This window comes from Ambystoma mexicanum, chromosome 3q, assembly GCF_040938575.1.
Source record: "Ambystoma mexicanum isolate Mex_15411 chromosome 3q, UKY_AmexF1_1, whole genome shotgun sequence".
NCBI lineage: Eukaryota > Metazoa > Chordata > Amphibia > Caudata > Ambystomatidae > Ambystoma > Ambystoma mexicanum.
The window spans coordinates 228,556,332-228,582,965 of NC_090926.1; the positions used below are offsets into that span (position 1 = coordinate 228,556,332).

The following is a 26,634-nucleotide window of genomic DNA, read 5'->3' on the forward strand; positions in this document are numbered from 1 at the left end:
TCTGCTTAACAAACTGTTATTTTATCAATCATAATGTTACTTCCTGTGATGTCATCATGGACAGCAGCCTTGTGACTTCCCTTTCTGTGATGCAATCAGGTGTGTGATGTCACTTCCTCTACTTCTGATATTTTGTTGACTTGACGCTCCTAGCATAGGTATTACTGGTGGGTTCTCTGACCCAACTAGGTGCCAAATTGGCCCAGATGCTTACATCATCCTCCCACCATCCCAGTCCCAAAATGCACAATGATTTTGCATTCCCTCACCTCATCCAAATACATGATGATGTGGGATAGATCAGGGGCAACACGTTTGTGACAATGCAGCACAACACAGGTTCGAATCCCGATTCCGCCCATAGAAAAATATCTGGTATGTTAATGTTAAAGGACATTTGTACCGCGCACTATCACCACCGGAGTGGTCCCCTGCCGCTCTGGCGGCTCTGAAAGAGGAGGGGAGGTTGAGTTAGTGGGAGGAGGCAGGAAAAGTGCAAGAGAGCAGTGATGTGCTGTTGACGGCCTCAGCCCGGTGGGTCCGTTGGCTGGGCCTGGGGTGTTTGCGGCCGGTAGTTGTTGTGTAATGTTGTGCAAGACTATGCGTGTTTTTGTTTTGTTGTTGCAATGTAGTGAAGTTTGTGCGGTTTGTTGTGCTGTAGATTTTGGTTGTGTTTGGTTTGGAGTTTGAGAGGTGTATGCAGAAAGGGAAATTGTTAGTAGGGTTGATTAGTTTGCGTCTCTATGCTGAATTCAGGCGCTCGGCTTGCGCAGTCTCCCCTGGTCCGGCTCTGTCCTGATCTGGATCCGACTGGCATACAAGGTTCCTTACTCCTCTGGGCCCCACCTCTAACATGCTCTCTCATAGCTCCCCTTATCCTCCCTTCATACTCCTGTGGCCAGTACACCTGCCAATGTCAACCTCTCAGGTAGAGTGGTGATTTCCAATATCTCGACAATTCCACACCACTGTGGTACCTTGCGGTAACTAAGGGACGGGCGAAAGTGTTGGTGGGATTGCTAACACGTATGGGCGTGTTATTAAATAAAAAAAAATAACAATTATAAAAATAAAAAAAGAACATTTATTATAGTTGCTTCCTAAGGTCATAGCACGCTTTGCACCTGAAGCTCTGGCATCGAGGACGCCAGAAACACCTGAAAGAGAGGCCTAGCCTCTTTTTTAATTCCTCTCAGCTCGTGAATACCTCCCTGCCCAGTGACTATAAGAGCCAGAGTTAGAATAAGATGGGCCAACCCATGTGCCCTCTCATAATGGCTTGCCCCCATTTCTTCAGTGTGCTCACATTAAATTTGGACCCCTGGCATTAATCTTTCTAATTTTAATGAGTGGCCTAATCGTGCCCTAGGAATAAACAGATTAATGTAAAAATGCACATTGCCAATTTTATAAAAACAAATGGCACACATATAACAGGCTATGGCCGATTGCGGGACCCCAATTAGGACAGTCCTCCATCCAGCAGGCTGAATAAAGGTAGAAGGGCAATTACAGGGAAATGTCCCTTAGGGCTCCCATCTCTGCCCATGTATTGGAATGCTCTGTTTCCCATTAAGTAGGCATTCTGCAGAGTAGCCTCTCGCCATTGGGCACCAGACAAAGGGACAGAATCTGTATCCGGTGTAGGGTTCTTCAAGGTCAAGGAAAGGGGCCATATAGGGGTTGCATACTAAAGGCGAACTTAAGCGGGGCAATGCTACAAAATATTTAGTTAGCATTGGCCCAGATAGGCCATTTCCTGCCTGGAAACATAGACGCATTCCATCCCTGGAAAGAATAACACTGGATCGCTAAGATCAATCGGGGCTCTGGGATCAGTACTGCAACGAGGGCCCTCCAGCTCCCCTGGGACATGGAATCAGAAGGATCACAACTGATGAATCCCAGTGGAATCCAGGTAATTGCCAATGACACTAGGGATTCGCTTTTGTAGCAAGTGATCAAACACACACCACAGATGAGACAGCTTCTCAGCACCTGCACATCACAGGTGTACAGTCCTTGCTTGATCTGTGGTAGGGCTTGCCCGTGCTTAGCCCCAGCACTTATTTCTGATCTCAGCTTGATTAAGTTGTGGTGTTTTGGCAACTTTATTATTTTAACTGTCAGTCAGTAAGGGTAACATATCAATCAACCGTGTGCACTGGCCAGCAACTCTGCCTCCTGGGCTGGCTCATTCTTATTCACAAACCTGACCACCCAGGTTGCCAGAGCAGGTGTGTTTAACCATGTACAATGAGTTTGGAGTTAACAATGCTGGGGACTGATGCTGCCCATGCCCACACAATGCTCCACTCAGCCTGTATGGCATTGCTGCAAATTAGTGCAATAAACAGCAGGGTAGGTTGACAACAACAGGACCGTCACTAGCCAGTAGCCCCAAAACAGGGCCAGTCTACAAGGCAGTAGCAAAGTGGAGTTCATGTCATGAGAGGCAGCCTATACAAGAAGATCTTGTTGCAGTGTTTGACAGGCACGTTTGTCAGTTCAGTAATGACTGCATTTGTCCATCAATTTGCTATAGTAGGAAAGCACATCTGCTCCTATTGTCTGTGGCTAATGGTTAACAAATCCCACCTGCCACTGATAAGATCATAGCAAAATGTTAACAGTGATGTTAAATGTTAAATGTTAAAGAAACATTAAAACATGTATTTTATTTAAAGACACAAATAATGTGTATTGTCAGTTGGTTTCTGTAAATTGCACCATGCATCCATCGCCCTCAATAAACCAGTGGGAGTTACAACTTGAACCCTGAATATGTTGACACTATAAGGAGCAGCCGTGGGTGGTGTCTACAGTGGGCGGGGAGTTGCCCGCCCGATGAGTCACGGGCATACCAGAAAATATTCGGGGCCTGGAACACATTTTCTTCGAAAATGAAGCTGCACGGTTACCGTTATGGGGGCCTTGCAACTTCGCAGAAGCATAATACTTCTGAAAGAAGACATTGTGAAAAGCAAGGGTGCCGAGTACAGGGGTGTTCTGGGGCCCGGGCATCCCCCAGAAAGGGCCAATTGTGTGAAAGTCCCCAAACATTACAATGGGATATTTTGTTGTTGTTACTGCCGGCCCCCTTCCCCCGCGCTCCTGCCCAGAAAACCAAAAGTCTACTCCCCTGGTAAAAAGTGAAGGCACAAGTGACTGTGCGCCCTGATGCCTGCAGGCTATGGCACGTTATAAATATGTACACATAAACATATTGAAAGGTTTCTGTACCAATAAAGCTGCTGGGTAGCAGCAACAGGCACAATATAGTGATGCCTGATATCATTAACCCCATGCAACAGTCCACAATAGCTAGTGCAAAACACAGAACATAGGGGGCTGTGTTTCCTGTGACTTTCTGATGAAATGAGGTCCAGCATGCACGGCGCTTGAGGAACTCCCGAATGACATTTCTTTGTTTCCCATGCCAAGTGATAAATGACGATTAGTGCACACACTTTGCACAATAGTGCAATTTCAATTCGATCAATGCACTTTTTATTTTCTGACAATTATGGGTAAGGAATATGTAGGCAAAATAATAGCGTTTGCAAAAGCAGAACATTTGTGCCACTGAGCATCCAGCATATTCTCTAGGAGACCAATTAATATACTGTGCATGTTGATTCTAACAATACGGCACGCAGTGGCCCGGATGCTTGCATCCTTTTCGCTCCATGCATCTGAGCCCCATCCCCATCCTTTGTGATTCGGCTGTGAAGTGCTGAGTGTTACTACTAGGGCTCCTGTAGGTTTGAGTTCTTAGTGGGGTGACTGGTTCAATTGCACTAGGCAGGGTGGCATACAAGATCAAATGTTCTGGCTTCTCCAATGAAACCCTATAGTTAGGCATTTGCCCGACCACTTTAGGAGAGACCATGTCAGCCTTTAGTTTAGGTTCACCCCTGAAAGTGAAGATTGTCTTGTTTCCTGTGGTAGAACTGGAGGGGATTCTGCAAGACCAATGGAAAAGGCTGGCTCTGCTCTCCCACGAGTCCAAAGGCCATCCATCCAAGATTAACACTTCCCTTATCGTGTGTAGGAACGGTTACTTACTGTATGCAATCTATAGCTTTGACAACTGTCCAAAGGTCAGTGGCAGTTAAGTCATTAATGTCTTTGAAGCCATAGATAAGGTCACCTAACACAGCACTTTATGAGAGACTCCCATCAGTGCAAGTAGATAGTCCAGAAAGTCTCTAGTAAAATGAGGCCCACAGTTAAGGGGTGGTGGCCCCATATAGGTCTGGGTTCAGGGCCCCTTAAGCCCTTCAGATGGTCCCAATGCCATATCATAGTCTCTTATTCAGACAAGTGATGTTCAAGATGTTGCAAAGTGTATGCCTGTTTGAACCTTCCACGTTTTAAAAATAGGGGTGCAGATGTGTCGAAATGAAGTGAGCCCCAACAGCATGGGGGCATCTCTGTTAGATGGCATCGGGACCAGGGGGTGGATGTTTCTTTCCTTGAAGGTGGGATTTCGGTGCTGCGCGGCGTAGTGACGCGTTTCCTGTGCACCACACCATGCTTGAAGTCGTTGGGTTCCTGAGCGGCTCAGCAGAACCCGGGGCAATATAAGACACTGACCCAGTTTGGTGTGCTCTCTTTCCTCCTGATCTGCCCCGGCCCTCGTGCATGCCACCTCCCCGCCTCACGAGGTTTTCTTCACTTCGTGATTTGGCGCTGTGCTCTTTTCGCAGAGATCAGCAGCCACGGCTCCTGCCTGTTGCTTGCTTGTGTTTGGATGGTCCCGGTTCCTGGGCTGTCTGCGCACATTTTTTGCTTGGATTGCAAAAGATACATCCAATGGCCCATTGGGACCTTGGGATCCACCCTGAACTTGACTGGATACAAACCAATCTGGTGAAGGGGGTGAGCTGAATCAGGTCAGGGTCTGTTCCGGGAGTGGGTCCAAAGTAGACCAGAATGGGGGAAGAGGTTTCCTGCCTTATCTGCAAAGGTGTTTGTCCCTTAGGTTAGGGCCATGGAACAAATATGACAATGCATTACTTACCGTAAAAGCATTTCTGATGATTGTATCTGCTTAGATTCACATGCTGTGCATGGGTCCGACATCCAGTGGTCAATGCGGAGTATTGCATTTTGTTTTTCGTAGTCGAAAAGGGACGTCGACAAGGCGTGTCTGAAATACTATCCCTATAGTGACGTGTGTTGTACCCACAATCCTTCACGCGTCGAGGTCCCTCTGTTTGTATTTTTCTGCCCTGAGGGAGCCTTCTAGACGTGAGTGAGTACAGAAAAGAGAGATATAAAAGGAAGTCTATGTTCCTTCCATCCGAGCGGGGAGGAAGGGTGGGCGCATGTGAATCTAAGCAGATACAATCATCAGAAATGCTTTTACGGTAAGTAATGCATTGTCTTCTGATGCTTGTTAATCTGCTTAGAATCACATGCTGTGCATAGACTAGCGAGCAGTACCCAGAGTTGGCGGTGGGTTATGAGAAGGAACAGTAGAGAAAAGATGTCTTAATACTGCCTGACCCACCTGGGAGTCAGATCTCGAGTGTGCATCTAGACAGTAGTGTTTTGTAAAGGTGTGCACAGAACTCCAGGTAGCCGCTTTGCAGATGGACTCAAGGGGAACATTTGCAATGAATGCTATGGATGCCCCCGTGCCTCGAGTAGAGTGTGCTCTTGGCCTAAAGGGCAGTTCTCTCTTAGCAAGAGTGTAACAGAGAGTGATGCATTGTACAATCCATCTAGATATAGTGGACTTTGAAACTGCATCCCCTTCTCTTCCTGCTGCCACCGAGACGAAGAACTGATTAGTCTTCCTCAGTGGTCTGGTTCTTTCCATGTAGAACATGACCGCTCTGCGCACATCTAGTGTGTGCAGAGTTTTTTCTCCCAAGTTGGAAGGATTTTGAAAGAACGTTGGCAGTTCTATAGACTGGTTTACGTGGAATTTCGATATGAACTTCGGAGCAAACCTTGGGTGCGTGCGTAGAGCCACCTTATCTCTGTGAACTGTAACGAAGGGGTCTAGAACAGAAAAAGCCTGTAGTTCACTTACCCTCCTGATGGAGGTGATAGCTATTAAAAAAGCAGTCTTAAGAGTGAGGTCTTTAAGAGATGCTTTGTGCATGGGTTCGAAAGGTGAGCCCATGAGTCTGGTAAGTACCACGTTAAGGTCCCATCCGGGAGCTGGGTCAGCTATCGGGGGGTGTATTCTCTTTATTCCCTCCATGAAGGCCTTTATAACAGGGATCTTCCACCACGACACCTTGAGTTGGGAAGTGGTGTATGCAGAAAGTGCTGCTAGGTGGACTTTAATGGAATTGAACACTAGACCTGAATCCAATAAGTGGGTCAGGTATAGAACAATATGTGTGGGAGAGCAGTCAATTGGGTTGATGCTTTTCCCTCTGCACCAGATGACAAATCTCTTCCACTTGCTAGAGTAGCAGTGGCGAGTGTTAGGTTTTCTGGCTTCCCTGAGAATGTCCATACATCTCTGCGGGAGCAGTAGATGTCCGAATTCTATGATCTCAGGAGCCAAGCTGCTAAGTTCATGTTCTGGGGGCATGGATGCAGAGTCCTGCCCTTGTCTTGTGACAGCATGTTGTACGGGCAGGGGAGTTTCACTGGGGGAGATAGAGACATCTCCATCAAGTGAGCGAACCACGGCTGTCGGGCCCACATTGGGGCCACCAGTATCATGGTTACTTGTTCCTGGTGCATCTTGTGCACCACCTTGTTGAGAAGGGGAGTCGGGGGAAAAGCGTAAACAAATTTCCCTGACCATTGCATCGACAGACCGTTCCCCTTGGATTGGTTCTGAGGGTACCTGGAGGCGTAACTTAGGCATTGTGAGTTCTCCAGGGTTGCGAATAGGTCTATTTCTGGGAATCCCCATTGTGTGAAGACGTCGAAGACAATGTCTTCGTGCAGTCGCCATTCGTACTCTTCGGGCAGGGGGAAATCTCTGCTGAGTTTGTCTGCCAGCAGATTGAGTTCCCCTGGTACATGTTCTGACAGTAGGAACATGTTTTGTTTGAGAGCCCACTTCCATATATTCTGGGCCAGTTTGGACAGCCCTGGAGAGTGGGTGCCCCCCTGCTTGTTGATGTAGTACATGGCTGTGGTGCTGTCTGTAAGGACCAACACAGTTTTGCCTTGTAGGTGTTCCTGGAAGGCTTTTAGCGCCTTGAACACAGCTAGTAGCTCCAGTAGATTTATGTGTTTGGATGCTACGTTCGGAGTCCACACTCCGTGAGCAGTCTGATGGGATAGGTGAGCCCCCCATCCTGTTAGGGATGCGTCCGTGGTTAGAGTGGCTTGCGCCGCGGGTGTGGCAAAGGGTTTCCCTTTTTCCTGGTTTTCCTTTGTCCACCATCGTAGCGAGAGAACCAAGGCCTGCGAGACCACCACTGGATCTTCCCATAATCCGCTGGCCTGACACCACTGGCTGTTGAGCCACTCTTGCATAGGGCGCATGCGCAGGCGCGCGTGAGGTACCAAATAAATACACGACGCCATCATGCCTAGCAAGCGCATTGCTTTGCGTACCGTCACCTCTCGACCGATCACATACTGAGGGATCTGAAACAGCATGTTTTGGACCCTCTCGTTGGAGGGGAAGACGAGGCCGTCCTTTGTTTGAATTAGAGCCCCTAGGAATTGTTTGACTTGGCTGGGGTCTAAGCTGGACTTCTTTTCGTTGATGGAGAAGCCCAACTGGAATAAAAGGTCTACCGTCTTTTGGGTATTGGAGATGCATGTTTCGTAAGAATCCCCTGTTATGAGCCAGTCGTCGAGGTAAGGGTAAACTGGGATGGACAACCTGCGCAGGTGGGCCGCTGCCACTGCCAGTACTTTCGTGAATACCCTTGGTGCCGATGCTATGCCGAAGGGTAGCACTCTGAACTGGTAGTGTTTGCCCTCTATCATGAACCTGAGGTATCTTCTGTGCGCTGGCAACATTAAAATATGAAAGTATGCATCTTTCATGTCCAATGTTGTCATGTAATCTCCCTGATTTAGCAGTGGGATCACTTCCTGTAAGGTCACCATACGAAACTTCTGGGGTTTGATAAACTTGTTCGCTGGGCGCAGATCTAATACAGGGCGCATGGTTAGATCCTTTTTGGGTACAAGGAAGTACACTGAATAAATACCTTCCGTTACCTGAGATAGAGGTACGACCTCTATGGCTCCTTTTTCCAGCAGCTGTTGTACTTCTTGGAGAAGGATAGCAAGGTGTTCCGGTGTCATGCGTCGTCCCCTCGGGGGTTTGTATGTTGGGGAACTGTTGAATTCGATGCAGTATCCGTGGGCTACAGTGGAAAGTACCCAGCGGTCTGACGTTATTCCCTCCCATGCTGGAAGAAAGGATGTTATCCGGCCCCCGACCGGTGTTGCATGGGAGGGGACGCGAATCTTCGCGTCACTTGTTGTTGTTGGGGGCTTGGGAGCCCCTGGGGGCGGACCCCCGACCTCTCCCTTTGCCCCTGCGCTGGCCTCTTTGGCTGTACTGCCCACTATTGGCCTGGTAACTGGTGGCAGGGTACTGTTGCTGCTGACTCTGTTGTTGGCGTTGGCCACGAAAAAAGCGTTTGTTGCCATAGCCGCGTCTGGTAGTGGGCTTAGAGATCTGGTCAAGAGTTTTGATAGTATCGAACTCTTTTTTAGTCATTTCCAGAGCCTCATCCACTGCTTTCCCGAAGAGGTTGGAGTCTTCAACAGGTTTATTTATTAAAGACGCCTGTGTCTCCGGTTTGAACCCTGAGTTGCGCAGCCATACATGGCGTTTTAGGAGTATTCCCTGAACCAGGGAACGTCCCGCTGTCTCAGCAGCATCCAGAGAGTTCTTTACAATACTCTGGTTGACCTGGGTTCCTTCGCCAATAGTAGATAGCAGGCGTGTACGTAGTGGTTCCGGCGCTTCTTCGGCGTCCTTGCGCAGTTTGGCCCACTGCGCGTCCGCGTAGCTGGCTAGCAAAGAATTGTTGTTCGCAATTCTTGCCGAAAAGGCAGCCGAGGATGTGACTCTTTTAGCAAGGGCATATAACCTCTTGCCCTCCTTGTCAGGTGGTGCCTCACAGGTGGACAGCGGCACCCCTGCCCTCTTCCTTCTATTCGTTACTACAAGGGAATCCGGAATGGAATGTCCCCTGATGTACAGCGGGTCTGAGGGTGAAGGAGTGAAAAGTTTTTCAATCCTTGGATTAAGTGCGGTGTGTGGATAGCGAAGGGATGATTCTTCTCTTCACTGAAGCGAGGAGGGGAATGGTCTGGCTGACTGGGGGTTTCTCCTTAATTACTCTTTCTACAAAGTCTATTTCCGGAGAGATTTCCCCAGTGTCCAGTTCGAAATGTGCTGCTGCTCTGCGCAACAGGGCATTGAATGTGGGCTTATCGTCAATGGGAGACGTGTTTCTAACTGGTGAATTGTCAGGAGGATTTAGGTTCAGGACATCAGTGTCCGAATATACTGATGGGGACTGCCAGGGATGAGAAGGTCCTTCTTCTGGATTTTCTCCGAAGCCTTCTCCTACCATGTCTGGGCTGTCTTCCAGACCTTCCTCTTGGTTCTGTCCCTCTTCATTGTCCACAAAATCATCCTCCTCTTCTAAGTATTCCTCACCCGTGAGGTCATACACATTCTGGAAGTCTAAGGCTGTGTCCTGCCTCGGGTATTTGGCCCTGGGGTCCTCCTGAGGCCCTTCTCTTGTTCTCTTGGGAGTGGGAGGGTTCTGGGTGTTCATAAACCTCTCCATTCTCTCCATGCAGAGATGGAGCCTTTCCATGGTTTCATGGGGTACCCCTGAGCGGTCTAGCGGGGGAAAAATAGTGTTATCATGCTGAAAACGGCTCGACCTCTCCCACAACGTCGAGGAAAGTGTCCCGTCGCCCTCCGAAAAGCCTTCCGGTGTGCTGGGGGTCCCCCGGGTAGTCCCTGTTTTTCTGCAGGCTTTTTCGGCGTGTCTTTCGACCTTTGCGTAGCGCTCGACGTGTCCTTCGGCGTACACTTCTGGGCGTCGGCTACGACGATCCTCGCCAAGCTCTCTGTGGCTCGTTTGTCAGCGGAGGGCTGTGGTTTCGACGTTACGGGTGTCGAACGTTCTACGGCGGCGTGCGCTCTCTGCTGGTGCGCGCCGGCCGATGGTTTGGGGGCGGCGCCCTTATTTGCCGAAAGCCCACTCGCTGGTCGCGGCTGCGGTTGCGAGAGGGGCTTCGAACCCGAACGGTCCGAGGAGGCCGCCGGTGTAACCTGCGTCTCCTTGGGCGCTGATGCTTTCTTCGTCTTTGACGAAGAAGAGCCATGGGTTGTGTGTTTATGTGTTGTATCGTGTGCGTCAGTGTCGCCGGGGTGTTCATCCCCATAAGCAGGGCGTGAGCCGAGCCCGTCGGGGCCGGGGACAGACGACGAAGAGCGCGAGCGCTCCTTAGAGGGGTGTACGACTTCCGTAGCGGAGGTCGTGTTATCACGTTCCTCGTCACTGTCGGTGGTCGCAGCGGCGGGTGAAGACCCGGCCTTCGACATAGCGTAGGCCGCCCACCTCTTGACCCTACGGTCTTTTAGAGTCTTTGGCTTTAGAAGCCGACAAGCCGAGCAACCCTCCTCTTTGTGATCGAGGGGCAAGCAGCGGTTACACCGTGAATGCTTGTCCTTCCAAGTAAACTTGCCCTTACAAAGTGGGCAAAACCTAAAGGGTGTCCTCTCCATAGCCGAGGCAATAAACCGTGATAACTACCCCAAGGGAAAGGAAGGGGAAAAGGAAAGGCATTCTCAGAAAAAGAATCAGAGATGTCCCACGACCCCACTCTCCCTACTGTATTTGGCCTGCGAGGCCAGGCCACGTGTTCGGCAACGCCGAAGGATCTCCTCCGCTCGTCCCCTCCGTCGAAGATCTTGCTCGGCGGAGACAGCTTCACAACTGCGTCGAGGGAGGGATCGATATATTAATCTTTAACAGGAAAAAACGACCAAAGGTCGAGGAGATGGAATCTGCAATGTCTCTCGAGGAGCTCCGCGTAAAGGCGACCAGTAGCTGGGCGGAAAAAAACAATCTGAGGGACCTCGACGCGTGAAGGATTGTGGGTACAACACACGTCACTATAGGGATAGTATTTCAGACACGCCTTGTCGACGTCCCTTTTCGACTACGAAAAACAAAATGCAATACTCCGCAGTGACCACTGGATGTCAGACCTATGCACAGCATGTGATTCTAAGCAGATTAACAAGCATCAGAAATATATATTTTTTTATTGGATAACCTTTTTTTTGATACAAGTATAAACAGCCAAAGCATATAGTGCAATTTTTTAAAGCATAAACTGGGCCCCATGTCTATTTAGCCACCAATGTGTCCAGTGTCTGTGACAGTGCTATAATTAAACTATTCAAGCGGAATTACAGTGTTTTTTGTGGTACCCAGTAAATATATCAAAAACATTCCATAGTGGTTCATTTCAGAGCGGACCATAATACTGGAAAAAAGAAAAACATTAAATAAATATATAAAGGGTAGTGGGTTAAAGGGGTTAAAATGGGTCGGGATTGGGGTGGTAAAAAAAAACAGTGGTTTTCGGTATTTTTTCCACGATGAAATGTACCACTCTGTTATTGGGGTGGGTAAAATCACATATGACCGATGTTTGCTTTATCTGTGTGTGGTGAAATTCTCCTGTGCACCAAACCATAATTGATGAATCCAGCACGCCTCCCAGAAAGAGGAGAGAGACCAGCAAAAGGGCTTCTCATTTGCGGAATGGACTCCTGGGGCTGAGCTGGAGGGGGGGAATGAACAGGTGTTAAAACCATCTGAAGTACACCAGCACCACCGATTGGTCCATAGCATAACCCTGCACTGGAACTAGCAAACCCAAAGAGGACCCCAAGGCCTTGCAAGCCCGGGGTATTATCAACATCCACTTTCCCGCCAGTAACGTATTAGGTGGGGGGGGGTGTCAAAGGATCTAGCTCCACTGCAAGAGATGCAGCCCATTGCAGAGCCCATCGGTAATAGGGAACAATTGCCACCATACACTAATCATGTGTTGCAGACAGGGCAACAAGCAACCATTCCAGCTCTGGCATGCCCCATGGTTCCATTGGCAGGCCTACACTTGCCCAAGACTAAACTTGCCCTAGTTCCAGGACTCCCACCTCTTCTTCCCTCTGTACAAGCCCCACATCCGAGATTTCTGAGCTACAAACATGAAGCCGGCCGAAGATGGCGAAACAAGTCAAGGGAGCTTGGCCACCTAGCAGGGAATATATATCACTTGAATGACCAGGCCGAATATGGAAAGATAATTTCAGTCTGTTGAATAAGAGTTGAGGGAAACGAAACTCCCAAAGAGGTGAAAGAGGAGTATGCAGACCTCTTCCACTGTTGCGCCTACTGTAAAGTGTGTATAAATTGTATATCCTCTCATCTCTATGCTTAGATATATCTACAACTTGTAAACTATGTATATTCCCCTTTAATGTATACTCTGATGTATCGGCCCTAATGTTTGATGCTTCCAACACTGTAACCTAGTTGGACTCATCTAATGCGTGCTCTGTAACTTAAGTTGTACACTCCTCTTGCTGCTTTGCGCCCTGCTGCCCATGGGTTAGGCGCGCTTTACAAATAATAAAAACAAACAAACAAACTAACATGACAGTACTGATGGACAAATCTCCAGGGTTGCCACCAATTTAGGAAGTTTACCATTCCTTCATGTAATCGACCTATGGAAAGGTGTTGCATAGGTCATGGTTATCCTACGATGCTTAGCCTAGCAAGGGAATGATGTCACAACTAGAGGCGTTTCTAAGGGAGGGCTAAGGGGGCTGTATCCCCTGGTCTTTTGGTTGTAGCCCTGGATAGAATCTCAGGGCTACAACCAAAAGGCTGGCTAGCCCCCAGTCCCGACAGTTCCGACATTAGCCTAGGCCCGGGTCTTTTCCAGACCTAGCAACACCCCTGTACGTTCTTTACAGGGCTGTGATCGCAATTTAGATTCGGCTGCAACAAGTCCTGCCCCCCCCTTAGTGAAGCACAGACTTCAAGAGTGGGGTGCATGTAGTGAGCGCATACCTTGTGCACAGGACGCACTGGCTGAACGACAGTCCTTATGGACAGTTCTCAAAGAGAGCTCTTTACATTTCTATTGAAAAACCACAATGTGACCAACTTATCGCATTCTTTTTTCTACAAGTCCACAACAGATTTGCTCTTTTCACTCCTCATCTTGCGCAATCCCTGTGCTTACACCTTGGCATCCGTTGCACTGCATGGCTCCTGCAAATGGTTCCATCCCCAATCCCTTAGTCTGGGATTTCCGGATCCTGAGTGAGGGATCCACCCTCATTCGTTTCGGAGGCATTCCTCCTGGGAGGTCAGCACCCGATCAGATGATTGGTCGAGCCATCCTGAAAGCCATGCTTGGATGATCTGCCCCTAAGTGTGGAGAAAGAGTATCCAAATCTTTTTGGGAGCAGAAGCTACCGACTGCAGTGTCTTGTGTGCTGATTGCATCACGTCCCCTTCCTCCAGACGCAATGGCCGCCATTTTCTATTTCTTCTTTCTGTTTGCACTTAACATCCTGTTCCTCTGTCCAGCAGTCAGGATATCCTTTGAGTGTGAAGAAAGGGTTACTCGTGGCCATCATGACTAAATTGTACTAATTAACCTTCCTTGTGTGGTCCCGTCCGCAGCTGTCCGCTGGCTCTTGAGTCCCTCTTACGTTGAACATTGGATCTTCTCATTGGTCGAGTAATTGTAATTGTTGCCCCAATCCCATCTAATCCACCATCTAAGCAGCCATGGTCATTGGGCCGGATTATCCCGTGTCCAAAAAATATCTCCCTGGATCTCGGACCCAGGAAAATGTGTGCATATATGTGTGCCTTCTCATGTCATTGATGTGCTTTTGCTGCTGTATCAGGGACTCGAACTGAGGTCACGAGGAAGAAGTCGAGAAACTTACCAGCTAGACCACCAAGATCGTCTGATACGAATCCCTGTGAATATGCCTGTTAATATTGTGCTCTGCACAAAGATGTGTTCCTTTTATAATTTCCTTGTAGCATGATAGGAAACTATACTCCTTTCTTTGGATAGTTTCCAGTTGCCAATAATATATGAATTCCTTTCCTGAAATGGAAATGTTTATTTATGGGGTTGGGGATGAGAAAAGTCTCCTGAGTCATAACCTTTTAACGCTGCACCTTATCCCCCATATTACCCTCCCCCACCAGCCGCTGGTGAAATCCCACAGTTAATAATGTCCATTTCCAGCCCTGCATCTAAGGCAATTTGTGTGTGGGCAGCTGCCGCTGCTTATTTACCCCTGACTGTGGCATAAGACGGAATACTCGGATAGCACAAGGAGCTGTCAAGCTTATCTTCCAAGTATAATCAGCGCCTGTTTTTTCACGGGGCCCCAGGTGTAGCATTTTAGGCATCAGGGGTCAAGTCCGAAAAAAAAGTGGAGGGGCTCATTAACATACCAATTGAATGTGGCATCACAAGAACTGTGCATATAAAGTTGCCCTCTGAAAAAAGTGGGGGACTCCTGAAAAATGTGGGTGGACTCCGTCCATCCGCGTGTACCCTCTCCCTGAGCACTGCATGTCACTCATTAGGGTGAGTGATATGCTCTATTCAGCTCAGGGCCCAATATGTCGCATACTGGTTGTGTGAAGAAAGGATACACACGAAAACCTCTCAAAAAAGTGTACCTTAGAAAAAAAAAGAGATCCCGAACTAATTTCAGATTTTAATAAATACCATGTGACCTGTGTAGCTACTTCCAGCAGGGAGAAATGAAAAGACTATTACTATGCAGTTGGATGCTTCTCTGCCACGAGGCCCGAGTAGAGTGGCCAACTCTTTGATAGTATTTTGCGGGACCCTTGCCCACAAGGCGGCGATGACATCACTACATCATTCAGGTTTGGTCCCCCCCTTTTTTTTTTGCATTTTTTTAATGGCTCTTTTAGAGCCTGCAGGTCGAGCTGTAACGCTCTGACGTCAGGCTTAATTGAAATGCAAATGGTTTGTCCTTGGGAGGTGATGGTCACGTTTTATAACTGAAAACATGATCATCACGACCCAGGAACAAACCATCAGCATTTGAATGAAGCCAGGTGTCGAGCGTTACAGCTCGCCCCGTAGGCTCAAAAAGAGCCAGGGCTGCAGAGCCGCTCAGGGAAAGAAAGCAGCAGGCGACAGCGCCGTGCTATGTAAATGCCCACTTCACTTTGCAGAGTGGCTGTGCTGGAGGCAGGTTGTCCTGACGAAATTGTACCATACACATTAGGGGGTACAAAAGTAGCGCATTGCTAAAACCCCCTGGCTGCCAGTTCATTGTCCTTGGAGCGTCCCAGGCTCCCTACCCCCTGAGAGCCACCAACCTTGGGTGCGGTTTTATAACAAATGAAAGACGCAGACAGAACAATAACTGTGTGAGTCAACTGAGAGATGAATGCACTCATGCTCCATTCAGAGAGAGGCTTTGAAAATGTAGCTCTGACAAATCAGAGAATCAGGGGGGCAAAGAAGCACTGCACATCTCCGCTCCCTCTTCATGGGTTTACGGTTGCCACCTGAAAGGTTGCTAGCAGCTAACCTGCCATCCTGTCCCAACTCCATGCCTCGTGTGCTATTCCCTGGTCAACCAAACCCTGTGAACTCATAGGCCGCATAAGACCCACAGAAGTCTTTTTACCGCCCGTCCTGAACGTTTCTTGCACTAGTGCTATTAACGCGTGCAGCTCCAAGGTTTAATATTAACAACCAGTGTTTGTGGGTAAAGGGCCGGCATAAAGTCTCTATTTCAGAGCCAGAGTCAAATGATAAGGTGCTTGTGGCAGTATGGAGTTCCAGGCCTCTGCTTGGACGCCGGGTTCTGCAACCTTTAGCTCTGCAGATGTGTTGGACTACAATGCTCATCAGCCCCAGCCAGCATAGTCAATAGTGATGGATCATAGGAGTCGTAGTCCAAAACATCTGGAGAGCCACATGTTTAAGACCCCTGGCTTTAAGAAACAGGAAGTAAAATAATCCATGAAAGTAACAGGAGTATGATGTTCCTGGATCTACATGGGTAGAATAAAAGTAGACTAGAAGAACAGCCTGGCGGCATCAAGTTTATGTAGGATGGAATGGTGGGGGTCTGAGTCACCTGAAGAGACAGGGGTATTACAGATCTGAAACCTGGTAATCCACTTTACAATAAAAGACAACATGGAGAGAGGTGATGTCTCTGTGTGGCCTGTAAATCTGCCGAGATACCACCATGTACTACCATTACTGCCACTTGGTCTGGCGGTATTACTGCCGGATTACAAGTGGCGGTAGGCAGTGTTAGTCCCCATTAATTGGAGTCCATAGGACTCCATGGTGGATTTCAGCGGTATTACTGCTGGTAGTAATTTTGCTGGTGGTAATATCCCAAATTGTTCTATTTTGGGCGGTATGGTGGAGGAAATACCTCCAGCTTCTTGCTGGAGGATTTTCCTCCACCTTTTCCCTAAAACTCATAGTTGGGCGGTGCGATAATGTGGCTCTATACGGTATTACCAGTGTTGCCAGTCAGAACTCATTTACCTCAGCAATGTATTCAGTTCTCTGTTTTTTGTCCTGACACTTAAAATGTGTGATTTGCATTACAAGCTGTGTGCCGCAGACTGCTTCCACTCTAAGCGGGGGAGAAGTTAGAACTGTGGGGACTGAGACGGCAGGACTTTTCAACCTTTTGACACGAGGGGCCTTCACTGAGTCTTGGAGGGGGCATCACCTCCCACGGTATATGGTACAGTATAATTACCTCATTGCTTTCTATCACTGGTTCCTCTACATCAGCCTCTTGCTGACATAGAAGGGTTTATAGCTGTTCAGTGGGCATTCAGTGGTTAAGATCTATGCTGGCCTGCCATCTTGTGATAAACGGCAGCTATTAACCTTAAATTTGTCGCCATTGCAAGTCTCACTTCTCCCACAGCAACAGCAGAGCTCGCTTGCCAGTGCCTGATAATCCCAAAATTCTTTGTAATTTTATGCAAAACTGCATTTTATTTTTATAAGGTTATTTTACTCATTGAATGCAGGTCAAGTGTTTTAAGTCTGGACTTTATTGAGGTGCTTGTAATTGCAGCACAAGCCCTATTTACAATCTAAACTAGACGTGTGTTTACAATGTTGATTGTTCCAAAATACATCTCCTGTTGTGCTGCTTTGGGTCAGGTGGCCCCCTTTAAGCTGTACACAATGATACATTGTCTGGTTGACATACTATGTGATTTGTGTATTTTATAAAGGAAACTAAGACCACTAGAGCTCACCACCCCAGCAACTCCCAATCCCACCTCTGGGGGCATTCCTGTGGACATGATAACACAGAGGAAAGAATGAATAAAAAAGTATTTGCCTTCAAGAGGAAGCTAGACCTTTGCAAAAGAACAGTTGGGGCTGGGCTAGCCACCTAGCAACATTAAGGTCCATCTTTGATGAATACTTCCCTGAAGTAAATGCTGGCATTAATGACTTGGTGATCCAGACTTTTCTGGCAGAGGAGGTGCTGCAACATCCATTTGATGCCCAGGAAGAGCTGATTGAGGTTCAGTCGGACACTACTCTGCAATCTGAATTTAGGAACATTGCAGTGGGTGCATTTTGACTGAAGATAATCCTGGAGTATCCTACATTGGCATGGTCTGCTATACAGTCGCTCTTACCCTTTGGGTCTTACTACTTGTGCGAAATAGGCTTTTCAGCATTGGCTTTTTTAGTGACTCCTTCATTTTTTGAATAAGGGGAGTTTCAAATGAATGTTGAAAACCCAGAAAGTGGGAGTTTTTAAAACATGGAGATAACCATGGCTACAACATTTACAATCGCTATCCTGCCTGTACCATGTAACTAAGTTTATTGCAAGTAACAGTGCCTCAATGCCCCTGGGCTGCTTGCGCGCTATATAAATGTAAATAAATAGATAAATAAATAAATAAATAAATAAATAAATAAATTTAGACGCGAGTGCTTCCATCAGTCCCAAACATCACCTGGGTGCAGGGTGAGCCTGGGTAAATGCTTTTTAACATTGTACACTACTTTACCAGAATGTCTGGTAAACTACAATGTTAAAAGCAGTTAACACTCTTCCCCCCCAAGCCTGAAACCACACTTGATTGCATTATACTTCAGCCAGGATTGCATTATACTTCAGCCAGGATTGCATTATGCTTCAGCAGCACATCTGATGTGTCCACTGAAAGGTTTAAGATTAAGCTACATCCCTAACTCTATCTGGTTAACCAGAGGTAACATCTTAGCAAATTTCACTTGTGGCTGGCCAATCTACAGCAGCACTATTGTAAGTTTGATTTGTTGATGTTTTACTGAACTATGGCACCACACATGTCTTGCTTGGAAGTTTTTAATTGGGAAACGTCTTTACTTCTCGTTTGCCTTGAATTGGGAACTTTCTTTTGGTGGTGGTGGTGGTACTCCATCTTGCAGCTGTACCTTCTGTTTAGCAAGCATTTCATTCTCCCATCCTAGTTGTGTTGCTGGACGATTATAGAAAGGTGGAGTAGGTGCAGTGATGTCTTACTGGAATGCAACTCGAAGGCTTAAATCTCCTTCTTTCTTGACTTTAGTATATGCAGTGCATGCTAGCCAATGTTTCCACTGTTCTGCGCTGCCCGCGCCATCACCCGCCCCCCCGCGCGCCTTGCACCAAGTTGGCGACTACATGCAAATTTGCGGTCATATAACTGTCAGTGATGTCACTTCCTATATTTGGGCCCCCCCCCCCGGGAAATTCATATAGCCATAGCAAAGGTTGAATATGCGCTAATTGGCCCAAAAGCATATTCATACGAAGGCAGACAGGATCCCTACAGATGGGATAAATGGCAAAAAGGCGCACAAAAAACGCCAACAGCCAAACCCAACAAAAGTATAACCGTGCTCACTGAGATGCCAGCAGGGTGAATAGGAGTCTTGGAGTCTTTTGAAATGGGAGCTGGGTGCAGCACCGTTATCCCCAGGTTCTCAGAATCTCAAGGCTCCTCTTCCCAATCCTTCCAGAGCCCTCCAGCACCTGCCACCGCAGAGGGGGCTGTGTGTGTCCATCAAAGGTGCACAAGCAACACGTTTTGTCATCCCCAGTCAAACCTTTACACTCAGGATCAGAGGAGGAGTGAACCTTCAACAGCCAACACCAAATACAACTTTAATCCTTAACCTATAAAAAACATTTTTTTTAAAATATGCTGGTCTGATCACAAACATTGACCACGAAATGAATTAAGGATATTACAAGCCAATGAGAAGTGCAAGGATAAATGAGACTGCCAAGCCTGCAGGCTGAAGGAGTTTCTAATGTCCTTGGTCTTCAAGATGGGTTGTATACTAATTGACCTTTTCATAATTGACCTTGGGAGAATTGACCTAATTTAGAAGGTCAATAAGGACATATATGCGGGGGGGAAACCCTGCACAACCCCACCACACAATCCAAAACCCCCTGCAACCTGCCACCCAATCCCCTTATATTATTTATAACCCAAATCCAACCCAATACATATATAAAATAACTAAAATAATATAAAGGTCAATTGTGCAGAAGGTCAATTAGGACCACTATAATTAGGTCAATTGTGCAAAAGGTCAACTGTAAAAGGTCAAAAAGGTAATACCACAAGATGTGCCATCACTCCACTGAGAATACACATTCATACTCGAGGCGCACTCCTCCCAGACAAACACACACAGTCACACACACGCATGTGTTACACCCCCACACAAATACACACTACATTGCCTGCAGAGCGCACATACAAAACACTGTTTTCTAAAAACCCTTCCCTTTCCACATGGCCATTTTTTTTCTATCATCCTTCTTTGCCTCACATCCTTGCAATTCCAGGATAGGGGCATGTTTACCAAGGCCATGAATACTTGGGAGGGTTTAGAAAGGTGAGAATGAAAGCCCTTCTACCATACAATGTGAGAGAGAGTGCAATGGTAGTGTGGAGTCCCTGCTGGCTCCGCCCTCACCTTTGCTTGTGGCTCCGGTACTCCTCCTCCCTTCTGCGGTGCAGCTCCACCAGCTCGGAGGGTTCGAAGACAGAGGAAAAGTTGAAGGCATAGGCCGGACTCATGAAGTGCTTCTGGAGCGGCAGGTTCAAGCTTGGCGCCGCCTCGCACTTGCAGCTGTTCAGAGGCAGCAACCTGGAGAAGGCAGAGCAATCAGATCAGAGAGGGCACAGCCAGCATGGCCGCCATTTCGAGGAAGAGGGCGCTGGACATTGCCCCCCTCAACATTTGTCAACTGTAAAATGCCCTTTCCCACAGCATTTTGATTATTGCAAAGTTTCAAATGCAGCCATTCACTCCGGTTTCCAGAAAGAAATATTGAGGCACAAACCTGCATATTTCACACATGTGTATTCCCTTTAAATAAGGCCAGCAAGCCCCTAGCGTGCCACGTGATTGCAAGCACGCTCTCAGAGCTATCTCCTTGAGTTAAACCATGTGTGAGGCTTTGGACACTGGCCCTGTTAGCTTCAGAGAGCAGAGATTGACATTGCTCGGGAGGATAGCTCAGCGGCAGCGTGCTCACCTTGGAAGCAAGAAAAACATGGGTTTGATCCCCGGGTCCGCGCTAAGAAACCTCTGGGTATTAAGTGCATTATAAATAACCAATCAAATCATATCTAGACTAAGTACAAGGAGTGGTAGATGGATAGGATTTCAAACTGTGCACCATTTCTGAAATTATGCTGCACATTTGATAATGCCAAATGCTGCATCTTTTTGTGTCGAATGAAAAATTGTTATAAGCTGGATGGCCATGTTACCCCGGTGAAGCCCTCGTCGGGTCTCTCAAGGTTTGGATTTCTTCAATGTGTTATTAAGCATCACTCAGCATCTGGAAGCAGCCTGTAGATTATCCCTGCACTCTCAATTGCTGCAGTTATGGGAAACGAAGCAAACTGAGAAAGAGTGCTCGCATTTGGCCAAGTGCACTCAACTAGGATCGGAACTAGAGGCAGGCGGATCCGCACAGACCTGGTGTTTTGAATCCGTTAAAATGACCTTATCCATTTGGGGCAGAATCTCTATATAAGCCCAGATTCCAATAAAGCCCAGATGTATTGAATGTAAGGTGCCTAAAATAGCCTGTAAGATTGCTCAGCGAGTTAAATGAATGTTGTTGTGATCTGTGTTTGATCTGCAGGTCGCAGATTTAAATCCAGGCAAGGCCAACTCAGCCTTCTAACCTTCCGAGGTTGATAAACGAGTACTATCTTTGATTGGGTAATAATACTATTGTATGTAAATATGCCCTATGTAAAGCGACTTAAATTAAAGCGCTATGTATTAAAAATAAATGATTAGTATTTGTGGGCTTGCCCGGCATGAATATTTGTCTTATTTTCCCTGTTTCCCTTAATTTCTTTTGATTGGATTTTGCCCTCAATTGAGTTTACTTGATGGTATTAGCTCTCATTCTGGAATTAGACGCCTTCTCAGAATTTAACATTAATCTGACAAATAGGAGGCGAGCATTCAAACCAGCTCGATCCATTTCCACCTGGAAAGTGAGGAACCCAGACATTCCAGACTGGACCTGAACCCCCTCTTTAGGAGCTCCACGAGAATCGACTAATTCAAGGGGCTATTTTAAGGACCGGAGTTACTGTGCCCCACTTTAGAGAACTACACTGATGGTTTTTTCCCCTCACCCAAATTTGGGAAAGACTTGTGCACTAGAAGGGGTGTCAGTTCCTGGTCACCTGATGGTAACATGTGAAAACTACAGCTACCAGAATCCCTAGAGACTATAAGAGCAACTAATTGGAATCACCTGCATACCAGCACAGCCTCCCTGATGATTGTTTGTGACAGGAAAGCGCCAGGAGGAGAACAAAAACAGAGCAACTGAACAGCAGATGGGATCCAACCCTGTTAATACGTTTTCACTGTTTTGGGATTCAACCCTGTTAATACTTATTAAATTATTTTTGGGTTGTAACCCAGTCACTTTTTGTATCAAGTCTAATTTGACTGGGAACTGGAGTGCGCGCCTCACCACCCCCCTTTTATTTTAAGGATTCAAGCCATATTTCGAGTTGAGCACCCCTAATTATAACCTAAGGCGCATCTCATGATTTTGGACAATAACTTTGCCTGAAGACCATGTGTCCTATACAACATTACAGAACGTATAGAAGTGGCTACACAATGGAACCCTTTCTGCCAAAAGACATAGATGTGATTGTGTCCATTTTGCAATGAAATGCATGTTCCTGTTTCACAGGCCCTGAGATATCATACCTATGCATGTGGATCATGGTTTTGCGTTGGGAACATCATAAGTGATGTACCCAGTGAACCCACTGATAGGCACACAGCCACGTACTGCCTTTGTTCGGAGTAGGCAGCAGGACACAGATGATGAAAGGAGTGTCAAGCTCCTGGTCCAGCATTCCCCAGTTCATGGCTACAAATTCCAAACCCTTAAGCCCAGGGCCTGATCCAGTTTTCAAGATGGAAAATGCATTTTTGTACATCATCATAATGCTAAATGCTTGCCTAGCGCTTTTGCTGCCTTTAGCCCGCCAGGCACGCTGAGGGCGAACAGAGGACCCAGCAATGGGCTGGGTGCTGTGAGAGTGAGTGGCCATCAGCTCCCAACTCCAGTAGCAGTTCAAAATATTGTGTTTGCCTTTGCTTTCCCCTGATATTTTGAGAGTCCAGTCCTCATGCCATCACCATTGATGTTCATTTCACATTGGAATTAGAGACTAAGGGCGAGATTTTCAAACCTTTTTTTAATTGGTGGAAGTGATGAGATGCTTTTGCACTTGCGCATCTCATCATTTCTGCCAAAAAGAACGTGTGCTCTATTGCCAAGGGTATCTGAATATGCGCCTCACTGATGACACCAATCAGGCGACCTTTACCACTCCCCTTGCGAATTTGCACGAATAAGTGGGCATTTCTGTGCATTTCAATGCGCACCGCAAGTTCAAACACTGGATGTGCTTTGAAGTGCACAGAAATCGGACACATTCAAAGGGATGCGTAAAGCATAACAGGGTCATTTTTAACCCTATCATGCATTTAGATGGGATAGCAATGGTTTGAATAGCTGCTGTTACATTTGAATTTCTACCCCCCAAACAGGGATAGAAATGCTTTTTTAAAATTTCATTAATTCACAATGATGGGTCCTTCAAGGGCCGTTTCTGTAAAAATGTGCTCTGAGCACTGAGCCTGTAATACATTAAAGTCTGCAGCATGCTCCCAGCACTCATGTATGCAAGAGGGCTAGGCAATGGATATTGTGCACTGCTGCACAGCCTCCGGGAAATGTTCAGTTCAGCTTTATAAATAATGCAACCTGCCCAGTTCCTAAAGCGGCACAGAGGGCAAAGCCCATCGCCTGGGCTATTCTTGCATCATCTTTGGAGAAACTGGCCCCTGAACTTTAATAAGTGTATTGTTTCTTTTGTTCATTTTGGTGCCTAGTGCAGGGTTTGCCTGGACTTGCCCTAAGCCCTCCTCCTGGTTATTTGTCTTTTGCTTTTCTTAATATTCGTGTAGGTGTCTGCTGTGTCGGATTCCAAGTGTATCTTCTTTTAAATGTGCACACCATCTGTCATTCCCTGTTCTCTTTCTCTCCTCACCTTTCTCCCTGTCCCTCTCCTTCCTTCCCTTCCCTTTCCATACACTATTATCCCAAACCTTCTCATGGGAGCTTTCAGTTGCTCAAACTTCACCTGAACTGTTTCGCGTAGCGGCGAGTAATGTTCAACTCTCTGTTACAAAAAGTCACAATTTCCACTCACCTGATTCTCTATTCTTAATGTAACCACCTGTTTAATTCTGTAACACCAGCTATTAACCGGCTGATTATTGCTTCTTGTGCCGAATCCTATGTAGATTGCATCCCTTCTCAACCTCATTCCATCTTTTTTTGTCTATCTCTTTGATTTCGCGTTAATAATTGATTTCATTTGTAACACTTAGAGGTAATTTCTATTTGTACGCGTTCTTTTTTCATGGCAGGAAATGCAGCTCTATCGACAGCTCATTCCCCAGAATCACAAGACCAGAATGGAGAGGCGCGGATAATCACGCAGCCGTGGAGAGATCCAGGCGGAAGCTAAATTGGGCAATGGCTAACTTCTGCAGGGGCAGGGGCTTTGGGCATTTAACTTGAAATCCCCAGAATATTTGCTCAAGGTATTTGCTCAAGGAGTGGGTGCACTTGTCACCATTGGGGATGGAGCATTTTTTATTGGAATCTCTGCACAAAAATCCTTGAAATGTAAGAAGGGGAGCAGGGGGGAGCCACGGTGGGCGGTAGCACACCTGTGGCGTGGCGGTGTTTGGGCAACCAACCCAAGAGACAGACTCCGGATGAGCCAGGAGAAAGCTGGAAGGGTCTTTGCTCTTCCCAGACCAGCTCCCGTTGGGAGCCTAAACAGCAGGGGCGTCTGGGGCAACAACAAGGGCTCAGCTTCCCCCAAGGAAACGGCACTCTCCCCGCCCAGGAACACCTGCATGAGCAGGCGAGGCTCAGGGGCAAAGGGTTGGGAGAGTTGGGCCTATGATGGACTTTTGGAAGGAAAGGGGGAAGCAGGTTTTGGACACGGAGCAGTCACCGCATCTTCTGAATTATTTCCACTAATGTGTGCAGTGTGTTTTTATGATATTGTGGAAAATAAATCTGCGGCCTTTTTATGCCAAAAAACAAAGCAAGACTCATGTTACACTTTTCTGGGGGGAAAAAGAGGAATTAGTTATTGCTATGTAATGGGTCCAAAATGGACGGATGCACGGGTTATGTGCCTTGTCCACCTCGTGCATATTTATTCCAGTCACTGGTAGTGTGTGATGTCACTGTCTCCTGTTTCAATGGTAATATCATGTCATGTAACTGGGACTTGCATAGAATGACTTCTAACATTTTGGTGGTTTCTTGATGCTTGTTTCTGTAAGAGAAGGACGGGTGTTTGGTGGGAGCAGAGGGAACGGCCAGGTGCGAAGTGCGAACCCTGACATGTTAAAATGCATGCTGCTTGGAAGAAGATGCTTTAGCTGATTTGGGTTGGGGTGCGTGGAATGGGTGCTATGAAGGCAATATGGTGGCAGCAGGTGTTATGCTCTGATGTGTACTAACAGGAGTTGTCCTGTGAGCAGGGGCCTATCTAGGGATATAATGATTGCATAGAGACAAATAGGTGCGTGAGGGTTAGGGCGCTGCATGAGGGGTGGGCGACTCCTCGGTGTGCGTCTCAGCTGGTCGATGTATTGAATGTAAGGTGGAAGAGGGAGCGTGATGGTGAATTGGTTAGTGGGTAGGACAGGTGTTTTGTCGAGGCCGGGGCTATGAGGCTGCTCGAGTCCATGTAACGCCTGCTTCCTGTAGCACTCCTTCCTGTGTCCCCTTGGTTGCCCTGCGTGCTGTTACCACTTCCTGTTGGATGTAGTTGAGCCGTCTCCTGCATGGCGTGAGTGGGAGGGGTGTGGGGGAAGGCGGTTTTAAAGAAGCCTGTGCTGCTTTTTCTTGTCTGATTTGGTTTCATTCAAAAGGAGGTCCAGGGCAAGTTTTAGAGGAGGGCTGAACAGAAAGGTGACGTGTGTTGTAATCGATTCGATCCACTTTGATAAACAGTGCCTACACTACTGGTTCAGTTTCCTGATACAGGGTAGAAATGGCATGCATGCACTCAGTTAATCAACAAAGACTATTGTTTTCCCCAGAATACAGTAGCCATTCACCAGTTCGTTTTGAAAGATTGTCTGATATCTTGGCAATTTTCCATCAGTCTCCGTCGATGAGCCAATGAGCCATTCATATGCTCCTGCTTCATACCACTTTCAAAGCTCTGTACACATTGCTTTCATTGCTTAGCCTCTGTACATGTTGCTTAGATAGCTTACCCTCTGTACACTCCTGCCTTCATTGCTTTCATTGCTTAGCCTCTGTACACTCCTGCATGCCCTCATTGCTTAGTCTCTGTACACTCCTGCCCTCATTGCTTAGCCTCTGTGCCCTCCTGCCTTCATTGCTTAACCTGTGTACCCTCCTGCCTTAATTTCCTAGCCTCTGTACCCCGATGCCTTCATCGCTTTGCCTCTGTACACTCCTGCCTTCATTGCTTTAATTGCTTAGCCTCTGTACACTCCTGCCTTCATTGCTTAGGCTCTGTACACTCCTGCCTTAATTGCTTAGCCTCTGTACCCTTCTGTCTTCATTGCTTAGCCTCTGTACCCTCTTGCCTTCATTGCTTAGCCTATGTACCCTCCTGCCTCCATTGCTCAGCCTCTGTACACTCCTGCCATCATTGCCTAGCCTCTGTACCCTCCTGCCTTCAATGCTTAGCCTCTGTACCCACCTGCCTTCAGTACTTATCCTCTGTACCCTCCTGCCTTCATTGCTTAGCCTTTGTACTCTCCTGCCTCCATTGCTTAGCCTCTGTACCCTCCTGTCTTCATTACTTAGCCTCTGTACCCTCCTGCCTTCATTGCCTAGCCTGTGTACTCTCCTGCCTCCATTGCTTCGCCTCTGTACCCATCTGTCTTCATTGCTTAGCCTCTATACCCTCTTGCCTTCATTGCTTAGCCTCTGTA

The 26,634-nt window shown here is 47.3% G+C and overlaps 1 protein-coding gene across 4 annotated transcripts in view; it reads right to left on the reverse strand.

Annotated features, from left to right (window-relative positions):
* The window catches only part of B4GALNT1 (beta-1,4-N-acetyl-galactosaminyltransferase 1), a 654,742-nt gene that overhangs the window by 208,195 nt on the left and 419,913 nt on the right, over positions 1 to 26,634 (reverse strand). For all 4 annotated transcript variants that reach the window (XM_069653609.1, XM_069653610.1, XM_069653612.1 and 1 more), the window contains one exon: positions 20,044 to 20,217. In XM_069653609.1, the coding sequence (XP_069509710.1) occupies positions 20,044 to 20,217 (174 nt within the window). The remainder of the gene's footprint in view (positions 1 to 20,043; positions 20,218 to 26,634) is intronic.